The sequence below is a fragment of the Jaculus jaculus genome, chromosome 4 (assembly GCF_020740685.1).
Source record: "Jaculus jaculus isolate mJacJac1 chromosome 4, mJacJac1.mat.Y.cur, whole genome shotgun sequence".
NCBI lineage: Eukaryota > Metazoa > Chordata > Mammalia > Rodentia > Dipodidae > Jaculus > Jaculus jaculus.
This window is the reverse complement of record NC_059105.1, coordinates 34,734,188-34,762,030: the sequence shown is the minus strand read 5'-3', so window position 1 is coordinate 34,762,030 and position 27,843 is coordinate 34,734,188. Positions and strand designations below refer to the sequence as shown.

At 38.8% G+C, this 27,843-nt stretch overlaps 1 protein-coding gene across 1 annotated transcript in view; it reads left to right on the top strand.

The window, feature by feature from the left end:
• Positions 1-27,843, top strand: part of Pard3b (par-3 family cell polarity regulator beta) — a 1,086,921-nt gene that overhangs the window by 739,585 nt on the left and 319,493 nt on the right. The window contains exons 17-18 of the mRNA XM_045147062.1: positions 25,703-25,909; positions 26,645-26,882. Of these exons, the coding sequence (XP_045002997.1) occupies positions 25,703-25,909; positions 26,645-26,882 (445 nt within the window). The remainder of the gene's footprint in view (positions 1-25,702; positions 25,910-26,644; positions 26,883-27,843) is intronic.

Genomic DNA, 27,843 nt, shown 5'->3' with positions numbered 1-27,843 from the left:
ACACTGGCATTCCCATGAGCTACAGGCACGCATGCCCTCTGATGGCCACTGCCTCAGGTGTTAACTAACTCACTGGAAGGCTAGTTGTGTACATTGGCCATAGCTTCACAGATATATCATCCACACGTCCTTGGGTCCAAACAGCAGTGGCAAGGATGCCTTATCACTTGGAATAGAGTTTGTATTCAAATCACTGTTGATATGAGTCCATGGAATTTAGTCATTGGAACCGCCTCAGGCCAGTTTTCGAGTCTGATTCTCCGGAAGGCTGCTTTCGGGTCTCTTTGTGGTAGGAACCCCTCTGAGAGGGAAGGATGCTACTGGTGCCGCTCAGCCAGTCTTTCAGCCTTACCTGTCCAGTATGGACCATCACTTCCCACCAGAAACCTCCAAGGATCAGGCTCCAATTTCTAACAATCAAACCAAACCAGAGAAGCCCACTGGACAGTAGCTTCTCTAGTGTTTCTGACCATAAAGCTCGATTTCTTAATTACAAGATTACCCCCAACAGGAAGCCAAAATCCATTCTCAAACTAAAGATTTTGTAAAAGTCTCCCTATTTTTTTTTTTTAACCTGTGCTCTCCATACATTGTGATCCCTTATTTTCATTCCAGCATCGTCCTTTGTGCTGAACCTTGGAAAGCACAAACACATTTAAAATCTTAAACCATAAGCTATTAAAGAAAGGTAAAAGAGTCCCTTTGTGTTAGGATTTCTTCTGTCTAAGGGCTGAATAGTAAGTAGTTGCCTCTATCTGACATAAATAGCTTTCCTATAATACCTGCCAGGGACAGAGGTGGCTTTAGGACAAAGTACAGTCACAATTCCTTTTCCCCATGCATGAACTTGGAAACAGAAAAGTAACATTAACAGACTCGTAAACTGTTCAACACCAAAGAAAAGTAGATGGCATTTTTGTGACTTGGAAATTTAAAGTAAGGTAAAAGCACATCAAAGGGGTAGACTTAATGTGTCCTGCTTTCAATTTTCCCTGATTTTTCTTTCCTCTTTTCCATGTAATTCATAATTGTTATTGGTTTTTAGACTTGTGATTATGTTTATCACTGCAAATGGTTTAATTTTCATCCAAAAATCTAGATTAAGTTTCTGAACTTGGTATGGGAGAAAGAAATTATTGAAAAACATTTTTTTTCCTTTTACTTTTCTCCTTGGGGAAGGCTTTGATTCTCACAGGATATCAAATTCCAATGTCAGTTTTGTAAATAAGTATCAGAAAGTCCACTGCCTAGCCCCAAGCTGGGCTGGTCTTATTTGTGTGTTTGTAGAAGAGTAATCTACATGGAGTTCCCTGGTAAGTTAACATTTAGTTAATTACCCAGAGCCTTGACATGTCCTGTAATTGCCACTTGGCTAACCAACAGTTGATACTTGTCATGGGGAGAATTTGTTGAGACCTAAAGAAGTAAGCTCTTGATGGATGGGGAACAAACCAAATAAATACAGTATTTTATGTTCTTTTAATTCAGGGCCAAGTGGATTTGGATGAAGTGTTTATTTAGTTTGCCGGCTGTTTCAAGATGCTGTGGGGTATTGATTCCTTTTATTACTAGCAGCCGTTTAACCTGACCTCTTCCAGATCCAGTATTTTAAAAGCCATAAATTTTAACTTTACTTACGAGCAAAGGCTGAGACGCTGTGAAAGCCTTTTTATTAGCTGAGCTCCACCATTCCCGATGCTCTTCTGTCACTGTTGGCAACAATATTTAGGGCTTCTTAAATTAGAGCGGCTGTTGGGCGGCTGGGGAGGAGCAAAAGCAGGGATAAGAGGGGGGGCACGAACATTTCAAGGGGTAAGATTCCTGATGTGATGGCCGACAGGTGCAGAAAGAAGTGGCGGGCCCAAAGAGATGGGAACCAGGGTGGCTTTAGCATCACAAGAACGGAGAACCATTTTCAAAGGGAATCTCTACACCCAGCGACTCAAGGGCAAGGTGGATGCAGAGACCAGCTCCAAGCAACCATCCCAGGATTTCATATTCCAAGCTCTCAGGCATTGGTTTATCTCAGAAATTTGAACAACCCTTCCAAAATCTATTTTTCCCTCGTAAGCTAGAGAAACACATACTTTCCATCAAAGAAGGGTGATGTGAGGTCTAAGAAAACCTGTCTCTAGAATGTCATCTTCATCTGGAGAAAGGGAACTGTTTTGTCTTAAAAGACAAATCAAAACCCTTTTATTTTCACATAACCCATTAGTGAACTTCCTGGACAGGTGGTGTGTACTTAAAAGGGTACCTCTTTTTTCTTCTTTAAAATAAAGTAGAAGAAGAAATGCATGTGAAATACCCTTGAGATATGTGAACACACAGCAGCTCAGGGCGACCAGAAGCTTCTTCTGCTCATGTGGCTTCTGGTCGTAACTTACGCGTATCAGTAGCTATGGTGCGTGGCATAGAAAATTCCCCATCCGTTTTCTAATCACCAAAGACGTTTGTTTAAACAGACTTTCTTTGCTTGACCCCTAGACCTCTTTTGATTTGATCATGAAGCAAAACTCTAACACAGAATTAGTGATGTTATATAAGCAAAGAATTATCATTCATCATAGATTAAAACATCAAGATACAAGGGGGAAAATCACATTGAAATAATTTATGTAAAATTACATATAACAAAAAGTATTGACTGAGGAGATACCTCTTCCTTCATCCTTACTTTATATTTATTGGCTTTGAAATGTAATCCAAAATGATTTAGAATTGGTTTTTGTTATGTCACACTCCAGGTCTCTGTATTTTAATTTCTGATAATAGTCTCTTAAGTTATCTTAGTGAATTAAGAAAACAAAATATTTGCTCATTTTTTTAAACTTTCCTACTTAAATTGTTTCTACTACCCATGTTTCCTAATTTGCTAAGCCATAAGAAACTTTTAAAGTAATTTGGACAAATACAGAGTTAAGATAGCATTGTGGGCTGGGGAGGTGACCAGGGGCCTGATGCAGGTAGGAGGAGGGAGTCTGGACCTCAAGCACCCACCTAAGTTCCTGGTGAGCCTGGTGGCTCATCTGTAACCCTAGCATTCAGGATTTGGATACAGGGGACTCTCCAGTGCAAGCTAGCTAACTAAACTAGCCCAACTGGTGAGTGCTGTGTTCACTTGAGAGACCTTGCCTCAATAAATAATGAGAAGAGTAATCAAGGAAAACTTCCTCCACATGTATACATACCCATGTGTACACACATCTGCTCATACCTGTGACCACATGCATACCCATGCGCACACACATACCACGCATACACATATGTAAAAATACCAGAATTTTGCTGTTCTTCTGTTTAAAAAGTTTACCTCAGAATGACTGCCATAAAAAAAAAAAAGCAGCACATGCTGACAAGGGTGCAAGAGTTAAGGGGCTTCTTACCTTAATACATAATTGATGGGAGTGTAAATTAATCCAGCCACTATGCAACTCAATATGGAGATTTCCTTAAAAATTCTTAAATAAAGCCAGACGTGGTGATACATACCTTTAATCCCAGCACTAGGGAGGCAGCAGAGGTAGGAGGATCACTGTGAGTTCTAGGCTACCCTGAGACTACGTAGTGAATTTCAGATCATCTGGGGCTAGAGTGAGACCCAACCTCAAAAAAAAAAACAACAAAAAAAAAACTTACAAATAGAATGTATGATCCAGCTATATCACTTCTGGATATACACCCAAAAGAATCACTGGATATATACCCAAAAGAATCACTACACATCAGTGTTTATTATGTCATAGTTCACAATAGCCATGATATAAAATCAACCTAAGTGTTTATCAAAGGATGAATGAATATGGAATCTGTTCTAGGCAAGTATGAAAAGGTCACAAGAAAATGTATTACTTTGTGCAATTAATATGCCATTACTTCTAAAAAGTCACCTGAACATTGGTCCCACGATGACCAAATAATTGTTCTCCATATAAAAACCAAAATCCAGGGATGGAGAGATGGTTTAGCAGTTATGGTACTTGCCTGAGAAGCCTAAGGACCCAGGTTCCATTTCTCAGTACCCCACATAAGCCAGGTATACATGGTGGCACATGCATCTGGAGTTTGTTTGCACTGACTAGAAGCCTGTAACCCATTCTCTCTCTCTCATAAATAAAAAATAAAAATAATTTTTAAGAACCATATCCAAAGCTTTCAGCATGTGAGCACTCTATGCTGCTATGATCGGAGTCTTTTGCCAGACACTTTGAAAAGCCAGGTATTCTTTGTTTTGTTGTTTTTTTAAACTAAGATCTAGCATTTATTTGGATTTCACCTATTTTCTTTTATTTGTTGACAAATGTTATCCATTCATATAATGCATTTTGATCATAATCCTCTCCTTTACTTTTTCTTACTTCTCTTAGCTCTTTTCCCGCACCCCACTGAACCCCCGAACCCCTTCTTTCCACTTACTCTGTCTTGTGTTTTGTGTGTTTGTTGTTGTTGTTTATTGCCTCTGTCATCATACATTACAGAATGCTGATGGGCCCAATACTATGAGGTCTTATATAGACAATGACAGTCACTATGAGGCCATGAATATAACAGCCATTTCATGTCCTGGGCACACCTTACCAAACCACTCCTTTCCATCCTCTGGCTCTGATGTTCTTTCTGCCCTCTTTTTTTGTAACATCCCAGGGCCTTTGAGGGGGTGATGTAGATGATTTATTAATGCTGAATACTGAACTGCTACTTCGGTGTTGAGTCTCCCCCGTGTTCACCATTCACCAACTGCAATCAGAAACTTCTCTGACTAAAGGTGAGAGTAGCACTGATCTGAGGGCATGCCATGTAAGTACTTAGAGGTAACTTGAGGGGCACAGCACATCCACTTACCCAAACAACAGTAGTTGTTTCCCTCCTAGGGCTTATGACCTCCCCAGCCACAGGATTTCAGCTAGCTATTCAGTACCGGAAATGAATGCCCTCCCATGAAGTAGGTCTCAAGTGCATTCTGGAAATAGTTGGTTATCCCCATAACATTCATTCCGCTGTTGAACCAGTGTACACATCTTGCCTGGCTGGCCAATTGTATAATTCACAGAGTCCTCTGCTGGTAAGACTGTTGATGACTTCTTTCCCCCAGCAGCCTGAGGAATAGCTGCTAGCCCTGTGATAGTGAACTTGTAGGGAGAAAGCTTCCAGCTTTGTTCAGCTTGCTTTCTCGGCCTTCTGCAAATGAAGCATGTATTGTCTTCAGCAATAGGGTCTTGTCTTGTAGTCTGGTGGAAAGCCAAGAACACAGGTAATACCCTTTTCTTATGGGCCTCTCTAACGAACAACTCACCAGGAGGTGTTCCACTCCCATACTGGGGTCTTCCTATAATAACCTATGGTTTCTAGAAGCAGTATTGGCCACCAGTGGGCCTCTCTAACGAACAACTCACCAGGAAGTATTCTACCCCATACTGGGGTCTTCCTATAATAACCTGTGGTTTCTAGAAGCAGTATTAGCCACCCATGAAGGGTACTTCTTCTGCTGAAATTATTATTGAAAAAAAATTAGCAAACAAAGAAGTATGTTTCCATTATGAAGAGATCGTTCTTATTCACCCATTCTTGTTAACTCACTAAATAGCAGTTACATGCTTATAGTATTTTCTTTAGCCTTGAGTAAAAATGGACTTGAATATTTTCATTACTCAAGCTATATTCTGATGGATATTCTAAACACATCCTTTTTAAGATCCCCACATTCTACTTTTTAAACTTTTAATTGTTAGTAATACAGATCTAACAAACACTTTACTGTCATAATTTTAAGTATAGAGTTCAGTAGTGTTATACACATTTACAATGCCTTGCATCCAACTTTTAACATTCCAGATATTCTAATGAATTTATTCCTCCTTTCCCAGCAGCCAGCCAGCCACCTCTCTACCCACAGCAGCTGTTCATTCCATGATCTCCTGAGGATGTTCCCTCTATACCGACAAGAGGGAAAGCAGCCCACACCTTGGGGAAGTTTCTCAGATTTCTAGAAAAACTTTCTGTAAGGTTGGTTGTCATGGTATGAATTAAAAGGTTATGTCAGAGGTTAAACTATGCAATTAAATCAAGAAAGCAGATTATTCTAGTAGCTGACATTAACTTTTGAAAAGAGACAGGATTAGCTGTAGTTAGTCACATATAAACTGCACAAAGCGAACAAAAGAAAAAAATTATTTCGCCAACTACTTCCCTTGAAAGAAAATCGTTCCATCTCAGACCTCTAATTTTTCAGCTTAATTCTGTTGCTTCATGAGGCTCATTATCCTTTCCAAGTTTTCACTCAGCAATTGATGCATTGTGACGGGTTGTTTTTGTTTTTCTGCTTTAAAAAATATTCCCTCCCTCCCTAAATAATTATCTGCAAATTAACCTTTTCTCTTGCCAGAATATTTGTGGGGATAGAATACAGAAAGTAGAAATGTGTAAGGAAGACTCTGTAGACAGGAGAAAAAAAATTTTGAGGCCACAAGGGGATTATTTATTAAATGACTGCAGCAGTCCAGTAAATGGGCCCCTTTTGACCTGAAAGAGTTAATGCTCCATTGAAAGTGTCTGAATTGTCCCCAGTTTTACTCCCTCAGAAGGATCTGACCCATTAATGGCAGTAATAATAATAATAGAAAACAATTCCGCTTGCCTCCATTACTGTGAACCATTAATGGTATCCTAATGTTTTCCCTTCTTTAAGTGTAACTGAAAACTGACATTTGGCTCAGTTAAAATTTCAAATGTAGTATGTTTTTGCATTACCCCTTTTACATGCTATGCAGGATGCTGAGTAAGGAATAAAGGCAAAGGATTATAATTGGTCTTTTAAATCACCATAAACATTTATTTCCCCCCCATGGCTATATCTAGTGCCAATAACTCAGCCATCAGATGATGGGAGAAACTACTTAATGATGCATCACAAGTTCCTTCTTAGATTCTTATCCAGAGCGAGGTGGGGGATATAAAAATATAGCATATTGTTTGCTTGGAAGTTGTTTTTAAAATAACAGAAATAGCTTTTATTTTTGTGGGAGGGTTAGCAATGAACCTTTCATTGTTCCTTTCATTTTTGTTTAAATGAATGATTTTTTTAGAAAAGCCTTGTGATTGTATAGTTTTATTATAAGTAATGACTAAGATTACAATAAGGCTTTGCAATACACGGGGCAGTAGTGGATCTCTGTCACAGGAAGCTACATGTATGAAAAATAGGCAGCGTCTTGTCTGTGGGGCTGTTGAGAAGGTGAAGCTGGGGGTACAGCCTGTCACACGAGTTCTGAGCGGAGAGCAGCCCTCGCCAGTGAGGCAGCACTAGGACAAACCCTCAGTCCTAGGTTCTGCCCTTAGGTAGTCGATACTCAATAGGAGCTGAGTCCCTCCTGGACTCTGATGTAGTCTTGTCCCCAGAAAGAAAGAAATTTATTTATACCACTGTGATTAGACCCAAGTCCACAGATTTTAATCTTTTATTGGCCTGTAGAATTTGCTAGAAGTATATTTATCTGGCAATTAAACTCTTTCTTGGTGGTTCCCATTCTCGCAGTCAGCCTCTTTTCCATGCCTCATGCCCCACCACCGCCACAGAGAACAAAGCGGCATCAGCTCGGCCTGCCCATGTTGGGCCCTGACTCCCACCCTCTCCCTCTGCAGGGTGCCTCTGTCTACGCTGCCTGTCCTTCAGATTCTACCTCAGGCAAGAGTCACCCTCTGTCCTTTGATTCCCACTGCTGACTCTGCATCTTACCACATCACTTTATTTGGGGTGACTTTGAGTTCAGCACTTTGGCCTATCAATCACATTTGCTTTTTTGTTTTGTTTTTGTTTTTTTTTAAGTAGATGTTCCCAGAGAGACACCCATGTCTTCTATTTTTTTTTTTTTGATCATGTGAGTCAGTGTCTATTAATAGCAATATATGGCATGCAGATAAAACCCAGGGAACAACCATTGTGTACATGACATTTCACCTGACCATAATAAATTGAGCTGAAATTAGCTCTGCAATCAGTTGCAGCCACTCAGTTACATCAACCATGGACTAGGAATGACATTACTATGTACTTCATATACATAAAATTAGTTGATATATGTAAAAGCACTTAAAATGAGTCTAACATGGGTAGCTACTGTGACTTTTACCAGGCTCCTTAGTGTTTTATTTTCATTACTATACTTCATGAATCAAGAACCTGAGTCCAGCATCAGTTAGGCCACCTGTCTACAGCCTGAGTCTTCTCATCCCAGGTCCATAGTGAAGGTGCTTACTGCATTAAATCTTTGTTAAGTACTCCACTCTGCTTTTGATTTTTACTTATTTATTATTTATTCATTTGTTTATTTGCATTATTAGGAGGGTGGGAGGGTCTCTTGGTGCTGCAAATAAATGCCTGCCTTGCTTTATGTGAGTGGCTGGAAATTAAGCCCTGGGTCAGCAGGCATTGCAAGCGAATGCCTTTAATGGCTCACCCATCTCCCCAGCCCTATTCACTCCACTTTTAGTCCAGCTTCCTTTGAATCAATTCATAGAAAAGCTCCTAAATCAGTTTCCTAGAACTACACGTGACAGAAACATGTGAAGCAAGTGCACGGGTATTGCATGAACAGTCTCTAGACACAGGTACCTCCTCACTGAGAGGCAGGTAGGAGGTGTCTGTGGAGTCATTAGGAGAATACTGTAGGAGCATCCAGCCCCACAAAATGACATTAGGTTTACTGTTATAATATTTTTAAAGTTATTTTATTTATTTATTTCAGAGAGAGAGGGCATACTAGGGCCTTCAGCTATCGATGCATGCACCACCTTTTGTGTCTGGCTTACATAGGTCCTGGGGAATCGACCTGGGTCCTTTGGCTTCACAGGCAAATGTCTTAACCACTAAGCCATCTCTCCAGAGCTATTTTTATAATCTTGATGATTCAGGGCAATATATCTAGTTAATGCAATTGTAAGTAGCTGTTTGAACCCCTGGCCAACCATAACAAGAAGTGATTTTCATTTCCTTTTTTGGTAACCTCTCTATGTTTCCAAGTTGTCTAAAGAATTAGTTGTATGTCTATAGACACTTCTGGTGAAGTAGAGCATGGTCCTTTCTCTTCACAAAGGAGTCAGAGGATAAGCTGAACAAATGAACTTAACAAAAGTCTTCCGAATTTGGGGGAACTTATGTCTCATAAAACCCATCAGGCATAGGCCATGTTAAACCCTACCTCTGTGTACCTAGTGACAGATGCTCTTTTCATTGATAAAGTCAGTGCTTGACACATAGAGCTTCACCAGTGATGTTCTCTGCTCCCAAAATGCCTGGCTATTACCCAAGTAGAAACATCTGGTGATAATATGGATTGTAATATTGGTGAGAGATGAAGAAGAGGGTATCTAAATTGCCTTAAGTTTACATTAAGAAAATAAATTTCAAACTGTTATTTCTTTTTTTATTCCAGTGAAAGTGATTTTCTGATATATGCACCAAAAAGTTCAGAATTACCTACATAGGCATGCTGCTAGATCAATATCAATAGTCTTCCTTGAGCTTGTCATTCCATCTCTGGATTTTGTTCTTTTTTAATTTTTTAATCATTTTATTTACTTATTTATTAGATACAGAGGGACACAGGGAGATGGAGAGAGAGAATGGCATGCCAACGTCTCTAGCCCCTGCAAACGAACTCTAGACACATGTGTCATGATGTGCATCTGGTTAACGTGGGACCTGGAGAATTGGACCTAGGTTCTTAGGCTTCGCAGGCAAGTGCCTTAACCACTAATCCATCTCTCCAGACCTTTGGACTTTATTCTTGTGGAAGCCCAAGATGGATGCCAATAGCTCAAAGCTTAAGAAGGCCCAGTAGCAAGAAGATGACTTCTTCTTGGTCACTATAGTAGAATTAGTTCTGGTTTGCACTATGTTAAGCCCTCACCGATCATGCTGGGGCCACAGGTATACTGGGTGTGAGTCAAGGAGGCATAGTAACCCAAAGAATAGCAGGATGCTTTTCCAGGAAGAATAAAGCACACTGAATAGTAGAAAACAATGAATTTGAGCAGGAGAAGGAGAGGATCAGGATAGTAGGAGGCCACTCTTGCAATCTCTCTTGATGCTTCCCTGAGGTGGAATTCAGCAGTGTTTTTATAGGTCCTGCCCCATTACTGCAATTCAGCAAGAATTTCAGCTTCAAAAAGACTGATCATAGACTTCCCCTACGGGAGGTTATTAATGAAAATATCCTCTTCTTGTAACCTTGTTTCCCACAGCCAAGGACTCCTTGAGCTGAGTTATAGGGAGACTCCAGAATCTTGTCAGAACTTACAACATGAAGTGGAACTTCCCCTTCATGTTTGCCACCTCATTTATTTTGTGTGTTCCCATGTTATTTGCTCTACTGCTCATTAATCATTATACATAACAAAATATAGTTAAGTATGCCTAAGAGGAGGCAGTAAAGGGTCTGAGAGTCACTACTAACCTTTCTCAAAAGGAAGCCTACTGATAACAGGCAGTGGACACAACGGTGAGCATCTTTTGCCTCCCATGTGGGCTGAAACATGCCCTCAACCTTTCTTTCCTGATCAGAGAATAAGCTGGGCAAAATATCCCTGTACGTTGTTGGGGACAAGTGATTATATGCACTAAAATAGTATTGAAGAAATTCCAAAAGCCTGAAGTTCAAACTGAAAAAATAAAAATAAAAACAAGGTATTTTATTATAGGAATGAGTTCTATTGATATAACAGTCTCTATCTAATTTTCCTATATATTGCTTCCTTACTATTTCTCAAAACACACACAATATTATCAGACCATTCCTTTTATAACAGTTTCAGTGATTTATGATTGTCCCTTATCCATGTATAGCCTCCATAGCCAGAAAGACCCTCATATCTTATTTTTTCTTCTCTACCCATGAATGTTACCATCCCACCCCAGGATGATGGCTTTTACTAATTAGTCCCTCTATTCTGTGTGTGTACTTACAACCTAGCAGACAGGTCTCAACTTTTCCTCACGCATTTCCCTCTTCATGGACAGCTGACCACCTCATGCTTAGAAAAGAAAAGGAAAGAACTATGCTCATTCCAAAGACAAGCCCCCTCAAATCATAGTGTGCTTTCTTTCCTTTGGATCCCCACAAGCCTAGACCACTCTAGGGTTTATTTTGCTTCTATGCTAATGTTAACGTTCTCTGTATATCATGTGTAGAGATGCCAAAGCTTGATGACCTTGTGATATTTCCAATTTGATTGATGGTGTGTGGGTTTGATAAAGAAAAGTAACTTGTCCAGTGGAAGAAATTATCTGGCACTTTACTTGTATTCTCAGTCATGATTATTTCCATCAAGTTTTGTTAGCTTTTGATTCCATTATGAAAACAGCTTAGGCTAGTAATACCAGTAAAAAGGGTAGATGATCCTTTGAAAAGTGTGAAGGAGTTTTGTGTGTTGGGGGGAGGATCCAAAGCGTAAGTAGAAATTGAAATTTGTTGATGATCATGGCAGATTCTATGTGGACATGTAAATATAAATCCTGTTGGCATTCTGAATCCTGAAATGAATGTAAATTTTGCTAATAGGACACTGAGGGATACAAAAGCAGAAGCCAAGTTAAGACAACTTGAATATGAATGGACCTGGGATCAGAATCCAAGTGGTGCCTGAAACTATTTCATAAAGCAGCTTTTCATTTAAAGATTCAACTGTTATTAGATGCTCTTGAGCTGTTCATATTTCCATGTCCAGGTCCCAATATCAGTAAGACTACATTGGAATGGGAAGGGATATTTCTTTGTTACTATCTTTATGGCCTTTGATTTCCTTAGGAGCACAAGCCTTTTTAGAAAAATCCCTTTTCATGTTTTTTCCCAGGCCCACAAACTCCCACAAGGTCTTCCTGACCACAGGAGCGTATCCATTTACCCTTCCTTGATTAGAGGGCTCTCTCTCCCCCATATCCTTGATATTCCTGAATAAAGATAAAACAGTATATAATATTATCCTTCTTAGGCTTGTTCTATCCCAATTCATAGGTAAAAACAGACACAAATTTAGGATTTCATCTTTAAGAACTTTTCTTAAACTCCAAAATCCCTGTCACAAAAGAAAATAAAAATATAGCATATTGAAATTTATAAAATGAATGAAAACAGTCCTAAGAGGGAAGTTTATGGCTATAAGTGCCTACATTGAAAAATCAGAGTATTCTCAAATGGACACTTCAGAAATGCATCTTAGAACTTGGGTAAGGCAAAATTAAGCCAAAGCCAAAGTAAGTATTTGGGAAAATAATTAAGCCAAAGCCAAAGTCAGTATTTGGGGAGGAAGTAATAAAAATCAAGGCAATAATTAATGAAATATAAACAAAACAAATGACACAAAGAATCTATGAAACAAAAAGTTCATTCTCTGAAAATATATATAAGAGAAACAATCTGTAGTCAAACTGAACAAAAGAAAGAGAGGACCGAAATGAATAAGCAATAAAAATGGAGGCATTACAAGATAAGAATTAAATTCAGAAAATCATTAGGATATACATTAAAAACTTATATTCTAATAAGTTGGAAACAAAAAATAATGGATGAATTTATACACATATGACCTACTAAAATTAAACCAATGAACAACTTTAAAAGACCTATAACAAGCAATGAGATATTAATACAATGTAATATTATAATATCACAACATTAATGTTATATAATATTAAAATATGTCCCTGCTAAAGAAAGTCCATGCCTGGATAGATTCCCTGCTAAATTATAGTAGTGTTCCTGAAACTATTTCATAAAGTATAAAAAGAGAAATTCTCCCCAATTCTTATACCAAATATGGATGAAGATGTAGAAAATGAAAAAGAGAAAATAAAATTATAGGCCAGTCACCCTGAAAAACATAGATTAAAAAAAAACTCTCAATAAAATATTTTCAAAGTGAACTGCAGAACACATAAAAAGAATATTCACTGTGATCATGGTGACATCATTCCAAGGATACAATGGTTTCTAGATGCAAATCCATACATGTAATAAATCGCATTAATTGAATCAGAAACAGAAATCACATTATCATCTCAAGAGATGCAGAAGTCTTTTGACCCTGTAGCATTTCTTTGTGATAAAAAGTTCTAAGGAAACTAGAATATAAGAAACATATCTCACCATAATAAAGATTACATACTACAAATCTCTAGCCAACATTATATTAAGTGAGAAAAATCTCAGAGCTTTTACATTAAAATCAGGAACAAGATGAGTCCATTTATTCCATTCTTATCCAGTATAGTACTTGAAAAAATGGGTAAAGCAGTAAGACAAGAGAAAGAAAAGAAAGGAATAAATTAAAGTATCCTTATTTATATATGATATGATATCCTAAAAACTACACCAGAAAATTCTTACAACTAATCGATGCTTTCAGCAAAGTTGCAAAATACAAAGCTTAGGTATGCAATCAACATGCTTCCTATATACCAGTATTAAACATTCTGAGAAGTAAATCAGGAAAACAATCTCTTTCAACATAACCTCAAAAAAAAGAAAAACTGACTAAACCTAGGGAAATGAAAAACCTCTACAATGAAAACAACACTCAAGAAAGAAACTAAAGAAGACATTTGAAGACAAAAAGACTCCTTATACTCATGGATTAGCAGGTTTAGCATTGTAGAAATGTCTGTACTACCAAAAAAAAAAAAAATATGTCTATAGGTTCCTATCTAAATTATAATGTCATTCTTCATAACAATAGAAAAAAGTCCTAAAATTCATATGGAAGTACAAAAGACCCTGAATAGTCAAAGCAATTCCAAGCAAAAACCGTGCTAGAGGTACCATCATACCTGATTCAAGGTTGTACAACGGGGTCGTAATAATGAAAACACACATAGTAAGTAAGTACTAACTGAGCAAAGAGAGAGCTATATATCAACAAGATAAAATCAAGGATACAGATGTAAATCCACATAGCTATTACAACCAGATTATTAAAAAAGTATCCAAAAAGTGTAGGTTGGAGAAAAAAATGGTACTAGGAAAACCTATATATCCATATGCAGAAAAATAAAATTAGATACCTCTCACCCTCCACAAAAATTAATTACAAATGGATGAAAAACCTTAATGGAAGACTTGAAATTCTGAAAGTATTAGAGGAAAAAATAGAGAAAACATCTAAAGAAATAGACATAGGGAAAATTTTCTGATAAGGACTCCATTCATTCAGGGAGTAATGCTACAGTTGACAAAGTCGCATGGAATTAAAAAGCTTCTGCAGAGCAAAGAAACTGAGTAAAGGAACAACCTAAAGAATGGGAAAAAATTGTTATTAACTATACATATAACAGATTATTAATATCTAGAATATACAAAGAACTCAAACATTGAAATACCAAGAAATACTATCAATAAGTAGGCCAATGAAATAGACTGTGTACAAATGATGGACAATAAATATATGAAAAAAAATATTAACCCTACCAGCCCTCAGAGAAATGTAAATGAAAATTGCGCTGAGGTTTCATCTCATCCCAGGCAGCATGGAGGTCATTAATAGGAAGAATAATAACAAAGGCTGGTCAGGATGCAAAAAAAAAAAGGAAGTCTTTATCCACTGATGGTGGGAAAGAGGATAAGTGCAGTCCTATGGATCTCAATATGAAGTTTTCCCAGGCACTAAAGATAAACCTGCTCTACAGCCCTGCTTTGTGCTGCTCTTCAAGATGCACACAAAGGACTGCAAGCCAACGTATCCCCGCAGTAATCACATACTGATGTTTATTGCAGCATCGTTCATAACAGCTAAGTTATGAGACCAACACAGGTGCCCAACAACAGATAGATAAAGAAAATGCAGCTTATGCCCCATGGCATTTTATTAAGGCATACAGAAACACAAAATTATGCTGTCAATAGGAAAATGGATGCAGCAGGAGATGATCATGATCAATAAATAAACAACATACACACTTATATGAAGGTGGAAGCAGAGTGTCAGGAAGAGTGAAGAGGACTAGCAATAAGAAGAAAGATAAAGGAGGATGTCTTTAGGGAAAATACAGCCAATGTACATTATATAGTTATATGAAGATATTTTTATGAAACCCATGACTATGTACAATATGTTAAAAATACTGGGGTGAGGGGCCTCTATTGCTCTCAGATAGACCCTTCATGAATTTTGAGGGTATATTTTGCACGGTGTAGTATCATTACCTTGTGTGTTCATCTTGTTCCGTATCTATATTTAAGCATCTTTGAGCAAACTAGGTACTTAATCTTTCATTTATGAGGCTACAAAGAAAATGAGAATAATATTAGCACAACTGTAGTCCAGGCCAGGTCTGCCTTGTGCAACAGTTGAGTAGCTTAGCTAAGTCAAGAGGCTGATGTATTTGTCTACTTGGAGAACCTGACAAGAAATTTGAACACAGTCCAATAATTGTTCTGATACTTACAAGATGTAATACTAACATAGAAAACCTCAGCAATGAAAAAGGAAATCACAAAATGCCATTGAAAATCCCCTATACTTACTATAAGTTGGGTTATTATTTTTTGAACAGACAGCAGTTTCTTAAAACAAAAAGTAGATGAAGTGGTTGGCTTGAATTAGTTATTGAAGACTGGAGAAAAGGCCACCCTCAGTCTAAAGTGCCACAGTACTTGACTCAAATGTGTCTGTGTTCTAGTGGGAGGTAGAACTCATGAGTGAAGGAATTGGCTATTTAGCTGCAGCCACCTCTAAATAGCATTGAAGGTGCAGCCTAAATTTTTCTTAACTATTTACAGTAAAATTGAAGAAGAGATAAATGACTTAAAGATTGAATGTTAACCCAAAGGATAGAGAACTTAATGATCTGCATGATCTTCATTCTAGCCACACTGAAAAGGAGAAACATTGTTCTAGAAAGCATACTAAGGATGGATTAAGTGGCTGTTTGATTAAATTAATATGCATAGGCATCTCAAAAGAATCCAGGAGCTATTCTCCAAGACACTAGGAGAACACCCCAATGGATCCTGATCTAGAGATCATCAGGGTTCCCCCTCAGAATGGAAGAGCCCTGGGGACAGATCACTTCAAATGGAGGGGCTTCTTGCACTTGTAAAGATTCAGCACCTGCTGACCAGGACAGCCAAACACCAGAAATCCTAGCAATGAAACCTTCACCCCCTTCATTAACCACAGCTTCAGTGGAACCCAGTACATCATGGGCCATGGTGACCACCCCTCCAGAAGTATAATCAGCCAAATCCAGCATCATTCACACAGTGCTATCCCTCTGGGCATTGAACTGAGGCATGGAGAGAGAGGTGTGACAGAGCATTCACAAGTGAGATTGAAGAGACCTCGGAGTTGCCACACCATTTCCACTCTGTGAGGACATGGTAGGAAGATGTCTCTCTGTGGACCAGAAGGTACTCCTTCATGAGATCCCAAGTTGGCCAGCTCCTAGATCCTAGCCTTCACAACCTCCAGAACTGTGAGAAACTTCTATTGTTTTTAAGCCACCTGGGTTGTTTTATTTTGTGTTGTGTTGTTTTTTAGAAGCCCAAGGTTATTAAGAAATCCATGGAAGAATCCTGATACACAAGGATCCTACTCTGTGGCCAGGTGCTCACAGCCTAAGAGGGAACCATTCACATGTCTGCAGACCTCAGGCCTCACCTGTGTGTTTTCTCAGTCAAGGACACCATTTCACGGCTGAGGTCTGCCCTTCCCCTTTTCTTCCTTCTGGTTCTCTTCATGAATGTACAGTTGTATTTGGATGAATTCAATTGTATATAATGTGATCTTTTTATAAGAACCAGGTAAACTATAGTGCAACAGGAAATGTGAGTTACTCTTACACTCATTTTCCATTCCTCATAGGAGCATATGCAGACCTGAGCCACAGAGAACACTCAGTAAACACTGGTAGCTGATTTCATTTTGGTGGCACATTTTAATGTTAAATAGAAATCTCACTTAAAGAATGCCTATAGAGAAGCTCTGATTCATGCTAAGACAAAACTAGAACTTCTCACTCTCTAACACATCTATAAAGAACTCAGTAAGTGAGAATCCACATCATTTTATTTTTTAAATGCAATCATTAAGTATAAAAGCATAGGAGCATGTTAAAAGTATAAGAATAATGTTTGATCCTAAAAAATACAGGTACCCAGAATATATGTGTAAAATATCTTCATGTGGATACCTTTCAAGAAATAAGTCACATTTTGGCTTTTGAATTACGCTGCCTTTTGAAGAATTATATTATCCTTTGTGTTATATGTTTTGAGTACTGTGGTATACAGCTCACCTAAAGACATAAAACACTCCACAATCAAAAACATAAGGAAGATATGCAGCTGAGGCAAGACATACAGAGAATGATGAAAGGAGAAAGAAGAAAAATAAAAAAATTAAAAAAAAACAAAATCTGTGTTCAAAGTAAAAAGCCCAGTATTAAGGTGTACAAAGTGAAAGACAAATAAAGATGTTTACTTAGCAGTGGTTAAAATAAGACTATTTAAAGTGCATATTAGGCAGAGACAGCAGAAAAGGTTAATATCACCAGAAAGAAGGTAAATGAAAGGAATGACTAGAATGAAAAGAAAGACAAAATACAGATGAGTGAGTAATTACAGGTAGGGCAGAGGTTACTAAATCCTTGAAAGGGGCAGGAAAGTACTTGCCCCCTAGAGATTGTGTTAACTGAGAACAGAGGTTATTATGAGGGGCAAAGGAAGTAAAGCATCTGTAGCATGTTTCTCCAGGTAAAACTTAAGGCTTGCTGCACTGAAGAAAAAGGACATCCAAGCACCCTAAGTACCCTTTGCCTGCAACTTCCTCTATTCCTGCAGTAGGCACTGATTCAGTGCCCGATGGGCAGCGAGTCCACAGTCAACCAGGTTAGGGAAAGGTAGGGACATTCAAGGAACTGATTTCATAGACAGGAAAGTTGACCATCTATATCAGCTTACTTAACCCTCAAATGAGTCTTTTAATGCCCCTGCTTTAGTAATAAAGGAGTTCTTTTCTTTAAGCAGCCACAGCCTTCTAAACACCAACAATGTTTGCTTAAATTTTTAAGCTGTTATTATTTTGGATGCAATTTTTTTTAACTCCAATAAGTTTTTCCTAAGAAAGAAGAAAATGATAATTAAAGATTTAAACAAACTATCCCTTGAGAATGAGATCATCTGAGCTTTTCTGTAGTCTTAACAGATACAGAGACAGAAATATTTAAATATATGTATAAATGTATGTAAATATGTATATAATATAAATATAATATGTATATAAATATGTATATATTTCATGAAAACAATTTTGGTATAATGAAGTCACGATTGACTATATTTTTTGGACATAATTTGAATTCATGTGGGTACACTCTATATGACCTAAGATTTTGACTTTTGGTATAAAAGGACTTTTTAGTAAAGATTTTAAAGTGTATAGCAATGCTTGGCAGACATTTAAGACACTTGGAGTCCAATGCTCATTCTTATAATCAAAAATGTAACTTCATATAATCTTGCCATATTTTCTTTGGATATTTTCAATTTAAACTAGAGAGTGTTTGGAGACAGGGTGGAAGAGATTATGCAAATGCATGAATCTTAATGAGAAGTTCATTATTGAACATTTTGACATGAATTTCAGGAAATGATAAAAGACTCTAGGATTTATGAGACTTGAAAGCAAAAAAAAAAAAGAGTCTGCTCTTGGAGAACTTGGAAATTGCCAGTAAAAGAACCGAGACCCAAATGACAGCAGATGATGTAAAGCCAGACTGCATTATGCCCTATGGTAATGAAGAGGACGTGGGGCACTGTGATAAGCTTGGGATGATGATCAATATTTGGAATACTGAGTTAGGCAAGAAGGTAATTAGGCCCATTATGGACACAGTTAGCACAGATAACATAATTTGGAAAATTATACATTTAGATATTATGGAGAATTTTTTTCAAAGGCTAATGGATATGCAATGATATCTATTAAGGCACATAAGACATTTTGCCTCTAGGGAACCTACTAAAAAAACCAAATAACACAAAAATTTCAGTAAATGTAGTCTAAAATGAAAAGATAAAGTAGAATATGTTGGAGGATAAAATGGTGTTGTGACTTCCTACTTGGAATTTATAACGATTTTTCACTCAAAGAGTTTTAAGGCTATTAATTTCACATCACAACTCCCCATGAAGCAAGTAAAGCATTTCTATTATGTTTGCCCAAGTTCATTGCTCATAATAAGGCAAGGCCAAATTGATAGTGAAAGCAAACTATCTTGACAAATTTCTGACCTTCTCAGGTTTCATGCTGAGACCCCTTGAAAGCATTATAATGTGGATCCCTGATTTACTACTAAACACAATCTTCATTTTAGGAGAGACTGATTTAATTTTCACCAAGTACCTAGATCAACATTGATATTACTGAAATGTGTAAGCTAGTACATTGTTTATTGTTTCACACATACATAAACTTATGTGGTCACTGGATGTACAAATTAGAGGCTAACTATATACAATTCATACATGTACATATTTTTGGAAATGTTAGCATACAGTCAATTACAACATTCTTTCTAGGAAAAAAAATTTTCAATGTATCTAAAAGTGAATCCCTTTCCAAATCATTCCATATTTTAATAAGGATGAACTGGAAGCAGTTTCATCAATAATGGAAGAACCAATTACTGGTCTTCTGGATTAGGCATTGTTTTATTGTTAGGTTTTAATGCTAGAGTGTGAAGTTTAAACATTTCCAATGAAATCTAAGGCTAATTAAATGATTACCACCTATGGGGAAAGGCATCCATGACTGCACTATTAATCTTACAAGAATAACCTCTCTATATGATATACTGATGAACATGTTTACCATGTTTCAAAGGGAAAAAGTTGTAACAAGTTATTTAAAAGTACTGGTTTTATTTTTGAATAAAAAGTGAAAGCAAGTATTTCTTTGTGCAGTCCTTTTTGGTGTTGTATGGAAGACATGCTCATATTTAAGAATGTCATAGAAGAGGGCTGGAAAGATGGCTTAGCTGTTAAGTGCTTGCCTGTGAAGCCTGAGGACCCCAGTTCAAGGCTTGATTTCTCAGGACCCATGTTATCCAGATGCACAAGGGGGCGCACGCATCTGGAGTTCATTTACAATGGCTGGAGGCCCTGGTACACCCATTCTCTCTCCCTATCTGCCTCTTTCTCTCTCTGTCTGTCACTCTCAAAAAAATAAATAAATAATTAAAAAATTTTTAAAAAGAATGTCATAGAAGAGAGAAGCTAGTCAAAAGGCTTCATTGTGATGCTTGGAAGTGACTCTTAAATAATTACTACCAATGCTTGAAAGCATCTACCACAAGCCAGTTTTCTGAGCTTGCCTCATCCTCATTTTACAGATAAGGAAACTGGGACACAGAGAGGTTAATAACTCAAGAGGAAGGATGCAGATTAAGAGGGTTTGAGTATCCTACAGTCTCTCCTTTTAAAGTTCACTGTTGTCCACTTCTCTCTGGACAGCTGTATTCTCTGGTACTCCAATCATCAGCCTATAGCTGTAGGAACCAGAAGCATTTATTGACTATAGGAATGGCTCTGGAGTCCAAGACTAAGTAAGGCTTACATCCTAGCAACTTCCATGAAGAACCATCGTTTTTTAATGTGTCAAACTGTGACTTTCTACAAGTAGGCCACAGTAGCAGTTTCTCCATGTTTTAAGGAAGTTTGATGGTCCTACCCCTCCCACTAGCCAGGAGTTCTCCACTGGTTTTCTTGCCATTTCTTTCATGCCTATGGGAGAAATGCTAAAAACTCCCTTCATACTGGTGTCTATATCTGTTTTCTTTGTGCTTCTGTATTTTTCTGGAAGGGGAATGTCAATGTGTCCAAAAGTGTTAATTCCCAAAGACATGACTGGTAATTCCCCTCTGGTCTTCACTGGAAAGGCTTTAAGGGCCAAGTCAAACCAAGTTTTCATTTGGGAACAGAAATTTATGGCATCTTCTAGAATAACGTAATTCACTAGTACTTCTTTATAAGGCCTGAATTTTAAGAAAATTTAGTACATGATACTAAGAATATTAAAACATTCTAAGATTAATCTTACCTAGTTAGGTACTTGTTAGCACCCTTGACAACTGTTTTATCATTTCTTTCATGAAATCTATGTATGTCAAGTCCATGTTTGTAAGGGAAGAGTAAGTTCATCTAGAACATCAACATGTAAAATACAGAATAAATACAGAAGGCATAGGCTAGACATTAAAGTATTATGACTACAGTTTGGGAAATGTTTTATTCCTTTGTATTTGCACCTAATCTGAACTGGCCAGGAAATCAAATGCTCAGATATAAATTAGGTCTGTAAATACTTACAATGAAACAGGCAAGCATTCAAAGCTAGACAATGCCCAGGCCATGACAAATAGCACACGGTGCCCGGAGATCATCGACCTAGACAGTTGCCGCACAGGGCACTACCATGTCAGCTGCAAATGAAAATGTGATGAGTCATCATAGTGTGGGAGCCTTCCAACAGGCTCCAGTGACTAAGATTTTGATTTTGATAAATTACACACTTTATTATTTTTTAAGGAAAATGCTTCTTTTGGAGGGGGCCTGGGGGGTGGGGGAAGGAGCTGTGTAAATGGTAAGGCTAGAAGTAGAAAGTGAATCTGCTCTGTGAAAGCTGTAAAACCTCCTCCGTGTTGTCAAGCTAAACTGAAATTGATGAGGGCACGCATAGGGAAGGGAGAGTGAACGTGACATGATCTCCACAGGGTACAGTACTTTTCTCCAAGGGTTTTGTTGGAATTTAGCACTGATGAGCATCAACTGACCCCTTTCACAGCTGGTAACTTTGACCTTTCGTCAGAGCCCTGGAACGTGTAAGAATGCCTGAAGCCTTGGTGAAGATTTATGTCACGTCCCACGTCACCAGGAAATCCACTTCAGTCTTCCACGCACCTGAACAGCTTTGTAAGGACCTTCCTGATTTGAGCTGCCCTTGCTCACATTACAGGTCCTTTCACTTTTGCATTCTGACTACCCCTCAAGAATGAAAGGGTTGTTTTGTTTTGTTTTGTTTTCCCAAACAGGAATATCCCTGGGTCCAAATTCAAAGCCTGGGATTTACCCTTCCCTTTGCTTTTAATTCTATGACATGCTGCATCCAGTGGCACTAGGTGGTAGTGATGCCCAACATCAGTTGGTACTCATTTGGGACTTCTATTTATCTAAGGCAAATTAATTGCCAGATCTTCCAATCCTGCAAGACCCAGGAGTCCTTACTCTTCAGTTCGCTCAGACAAGTGTATTTGTTCCTTCCCAGAAATGACTTCGTGCCGAGCTTTCGGTGAGCTCGTTTTAGATAACATGTCTCATATCTTGGGTGATTTATTCACTTTCAAGTTCTCTGGAATTTATTGCCAAAGGTTGATGTGAATGCTTACAGTTTGGGCTCTTATATAATCTCCCAAGCGGCAATTAATAAATAAAAGATGATTACTATTGTTGACAGAGGATCTAAGCTTCCTCACTTAGTTCTTTTCTTCGCATTTGCACCAAACTTCATGTCAGACATCCCTGGGGAAAATGGTAAAAAATATTTTCTGTAAATTCCAAAGCTTTTACTATTGCTTCAGTACTCCCGAACCTCTCTGATGCCTTTTGTTTTCTTGTCAAGCATGATCTGTTTTGATTCCTGTTTCTTCTACTTACTTTCCTGAAAATGGAAGAAACATGCCTCTTTCTGGGTTTTATAATAGCATACCCTTAGTATTTATGCATGCAAGTAGCACCTGAAATTTGTCTCTCAAATTTCTTGTATTTTTTCTTAGACTCTTCTCTATTACGATTATCAAATGTACACTTCCATCTATAAATGCAGTGCTTATTGTCATTACACATATATTTCAGAGCACAAAGTTGCCTCCCATAAGTTCATGATGAAACCATAAGGCAATACTCAATGTCTGCCGCTTGCCTGCTTGGAAAGCTTCCTAGGTGCATCTTGACTAATATTCTACTTTTAGAGGTGAGGACAATTCAGCCATCTTGTGTAGCTCAATCATAATCAAGAAGAGGGCAGACCCCAAATACATCTTTAGATAGTAAAGGTTATGGTCCAAGTAGGAAAGCTGCAATTAGACTGCCACTGCTCAGTACTCAATGATGCTGACCAAGTACATAACTTAAACAGGTGACTTCTTACACATCTTTGAAATGTTAATAGGGGACAAAGGCTGGGGATTTGGCTCAGAGGTAGAGCACTTGCCTAGCATGCCCAATCCCTAGGATTTGACGTCTTAGCACTGCAATGTGTGCATATACATATACATACATACATATATATGATTCATGGTGGTGGTATAAGTAGAAATAAAAATAACAGTGGCCAGGCATGGTGGCACTTGGGAGGCAGAGGTAGGAGGATCTCCATGATTTCGAGGCTACCCTGAGACTACATAGTGAGTTCCAGGTCAGCTTGGACTAGAGTGGGACTCTATCTCAAAAAATAAAAAATAACAATGACTGGGCTGCAGAGATGGCTTAGCAGTTAAGGCATTTGCCTGCAAAGCCAAAGGACTAGGTTTGACTCCCCAGGACCTACCTTATCCAGATGCACAAGGGGGCACACGTGTCTGGAGTTCATTTGCAGTGGCTGGAGGCCCTGGTGTGCCCGTTTTTTTCCCTCTCTCTGTCTCTTTCTCCCTGCCTCTTTCTTTATCTTTCTCTCTCTGAAATAAATAAATCAAAAGCCAGGCATGGTGGCTCATGCCTTTAATCCCAGCACTCAGGAGGCAGAGGTAGGAGGATCACGGAGAGTAAAGACGACTCTGAGACTACATAGTGAATTCCAGGTCAGCCTGGACTAGAGTGAAACCCTACCTCGAAAACAACAACAAAAATAATGATAATAATGAAAGGTAGTCCTAGTTGTTGAGCCTTATAGTGTGCTATACACTGACATAGGTACTTAATGTGCATAATCCTTAACATGCCCTCGACCTGTATCTATCTAGAGACAACATACTAGCATATTTTACGAAATACAAGTGTACCACTTGATGACAATAATCTCCCTTACAACTGGAGGGAAGCAGCTTGGGTGTAGACACAGAAACCTTGATTGGATTATTTTCATCTTATAAATAACCTTCTCACTAGCTTATTTCTATCACTTAATCATGTTACTGATAATCGGGAGAGTGGATGAAGCAGGAATGGAAGTTAGAGAATGGAGCTGAGGGGATCAGGCCCAGGGCAGGGCAAAGTGTACAAATGTGGGTCATTAAAACTTATTTATGCTTTATTTTTTCCAATGGGTAATTCCATAATATATTAAGTCTGTTCCTTTCCTAGATTCCAAATAGAAATACTTTTTAAATAATAGCAACAAGCACAGAAAATTTTCTTTCTTGCTTTGCTTTATTTATACACAGCATTTGCTAGGTAAATAGCCTCCAAAATAAAGCGAAGTGTTTAATCATAAAAATTATAATCATGGGCTGGAGAGATGGCTTAGTGGTTAAGGCTTTTGTCTGCAAAGCCAAAGGATCCCGGTTCGATTCTCCAGGATTTATGGAAGCCAGATGCACAAGGGGGCGCATGCATCTGGAGTTCGTTTGCAGTGGCTGGAGGCCATGGAGTGCCCATTCTCTCTCTTTCTGTCTCTCTCTCTCTCTCCCTACATATTTCTGATCTCTCTCAAATAAATAAATAAACAATAAAATATTTTTTAAAAAATTTAAATTACAAAAAATCTTTAAAAAATATAATCACTAAGGTTTCTTGATTTCCAGGCATGATATATTCCTCAGTATTAAGTACAATGTGTAAGGGTGACTAAGTTGGGTCCTGAGAGGGAGGCACTCATTCTTTGTATTAGGTACTCAGTACCTTTGTCTGTCACTGAATGGGTATGCACTTGAGTGTGCATGGGAGTGTATGCACTGTCAAACATGTCATCTCTGGACACACTGACAATCATTCAAATTCACATGTGTATACATGTACATACACATACCCATTCATGTATATAAATTTCTATATATAACATAGATTTTAAAAGTCTCATCTAAAACCTTACCATAGGGCTGCGGAGATAGCTCAGTGGATAGAATGTTTGCTACCCACAGATAAGAAGCTGAGTTCAATCCCCACTGCCCATGCCAGGTGTGGCAGCACACACCTATAATCTTAGCACTAGGGTGGTGAAAACACATAGCTCAGTGGGCCTCACTGGCCAGCCAATCTTACCTAAATGGTGATGTCTAGACCAATGAGAGAAGCTGTCTCAAAAAGAGACAGACAGCATGCCTGAGGTTATCCTCTGGCCTCCATATGTATGCACCCCACACACATACACATCATGCATACACATCACACACCAGATGCATACACATCACACACCAGATGCATACACATCACACACCAGAGTCACATGCAATATATATATATATATATATATATATATATATATATATATATATATATATATGGCATACAATCTTGGAAAAGAAACAGGTTCAGAGTGATTAAAACAACTTGCCCTAGGTCACAAAAAAATATGGGAAACCGCTTCAACCACCAAGTCTGACTCAATAAACATCCTCTTTTTAAAGATTCCCAACCAGAAATATTCCGGGGACAACCGGCCTTTTCATCATAGCACACTGCCTCGTGATGGGAAGGTTGACTTTTTCCACTTCCTTTTCCAGAGTCACCAAACAAAGATTTTGGTCCAACTCTGGGTTTGAAGAAGTCCAGTTCCCTGGAGAGTCTCCAGACTGCCGTGGCTGAAGTCAGGAAGAACGAACTCCCCTTCCACAGGCCCAGGCCGCACATGGTGCGAGGCCGCGGCTGCAACCAGAGCTTCCGAGCAGCCATTGACAAATCTTACGATGGGCCGGAAGAAGCAGAGGCTGGTAAGGCAACATCTGCTCAAGGGGCTTCTGCATGTCGTCATTATCCGCAAATCACTGGCAAGATTGTGTGCTTAACTACAGAGAAAAATGATTTAAGGATCACAATTATAGTTTTGATATTAAAAGTAATTCATTTTCCTGGTATGTTTTGCCCTTTGGCTTAATGAACACGCGATTGGAAAAGACAATATGCAATTTATTTTACAGTGAAAACTCTAAAGAAATGTCTCTTTCATTTTCCTACAAGGACCAACTGTCATTTGCCCTCAGGGTAGGAACACTAAGTATGCATTTCTTGACATTCTTATTTGAATCATTAAAAGCAGCTTCAACCAGAGGATTGACTACATTAATTGAGCAGACAAGTTGGGTTGAATTTACACTCCAAGCCTCTTCTGCAAAGACATTCACCTTCTTTGGGTCCCAGCGTGTGGGCTTCCTGAGATGTTCAAGGTTAACAAGACAGCTTGCAGGGAGAATAGTGGTTTAGCATGTTTCAAGCCTTTTGTACCACCAGTTAGCAACCAACAGGCCCTGTTCCCAACCGCAACACTTGCCTGAAGTGCCCAGGTATGGGCAGTCGTGTCTTCAAAGGGAACCAGTAGCCACATGGCAGGCAGGCCCAAGGAGCGCTTGCATTCATTCATTCTTGCATTCTTCCAGAGTTACCGCTGTGATTTCTGTACTAACCGTAAGCGCCCCTGACCATGGCTGTTGATTTTTCTCTCCGTACAGATGGTCTGTCTGATAAGAGTTCTCACTCTGGCCAAGCACCTCTGAATTGGGAGTCAGCCCCACAGGGGAGCTCGGAGCTAGAGGACATGGAAAATAAAACCAGGAAAGTCAAAAAGCAGAAAGAGAAGGAGAAGAAAAAGGAAAAAGGCAAGCTGAAAGTCAAGGAGAAAAAGCGGAAAGAGGAAAACGAAGACCCAGAGAAGAAAATGAAGAGGAAGGGGTTTGGAGCCATGCTGAGGTAGGGACCTGCTTTGAAGGCAGGGAGTGTGTGTTTGCTTGTTTGTTTCTCCTGGTAAAATCAGCTCCTTTGTGTATACTCAGAAACGGGAACAAGTTTTACCTTAAATGCACAAAATTGAAGACTGGCAAAGTACTTTATTTTCCCGCAGAGAAGAAAGAGGCTTTCTCGGGTGGCTGCTGGTGCCTGTGGTGATGACGGGACACTAAGCCTGTTGTGAGAGAGACCAGCACTTAGAAGGGCATGGGCAGGGTCTTCAGCCCTCGTACCAAAGTGCCCCCCTGCATGCCCTGCATATGGAAAGCGAGAGGCCACCCTCCTCAACTGTTGTGTGTACAATGGCTCCTTTGAATGCGAGATGTCACAGCAGATAAACTGCGTGCATCTGGTACTCAAGTGACCAGACCTTGAGTGATACAGCAGGGATGTCACTGGGTTAGATCACCAGTGGCCCTGGTCTCAATCCAAGACCCTACAAACGTGTTTCCTAACTTCCCGGAGCCTTCCTTTCTCACCTCCAAGATGCTAATATACTGGCCTGCTGAGCCTTTGGGGGTGCAAGACAAGATTTCCTGTGCAGTGGAAGTGCCTTGCAGCATACAGTCAGGAGATCATTTTATTTCTTCTACAAGTAATTAAAAAAAAAAAAAAACTCTCTTGAGGCTGTCTTCTCCACATTTTGACTTCTCAATGATCTGACCAATAGATTTCCGGTCATCTTTGAGAAATGAAAAGTCATTGTCAGTGTCTCAAACAAACATTCTAATATCAACCCAAAACTACCTCCTTCCTGACCCTCAGACCTCTATCCCAAAGGATACCCTGAGTGCTGTGGGAGTCTACCTTCTGCCACTTATCTTTCCAGGAGTATGGGAAAGGGAGAGGCAATGTTAAACAGAAGGACTTTTTGTTTGGTATTTGTGTTATAATCTGGCCATCAGAAGGTCCAGTTTATTCTAGG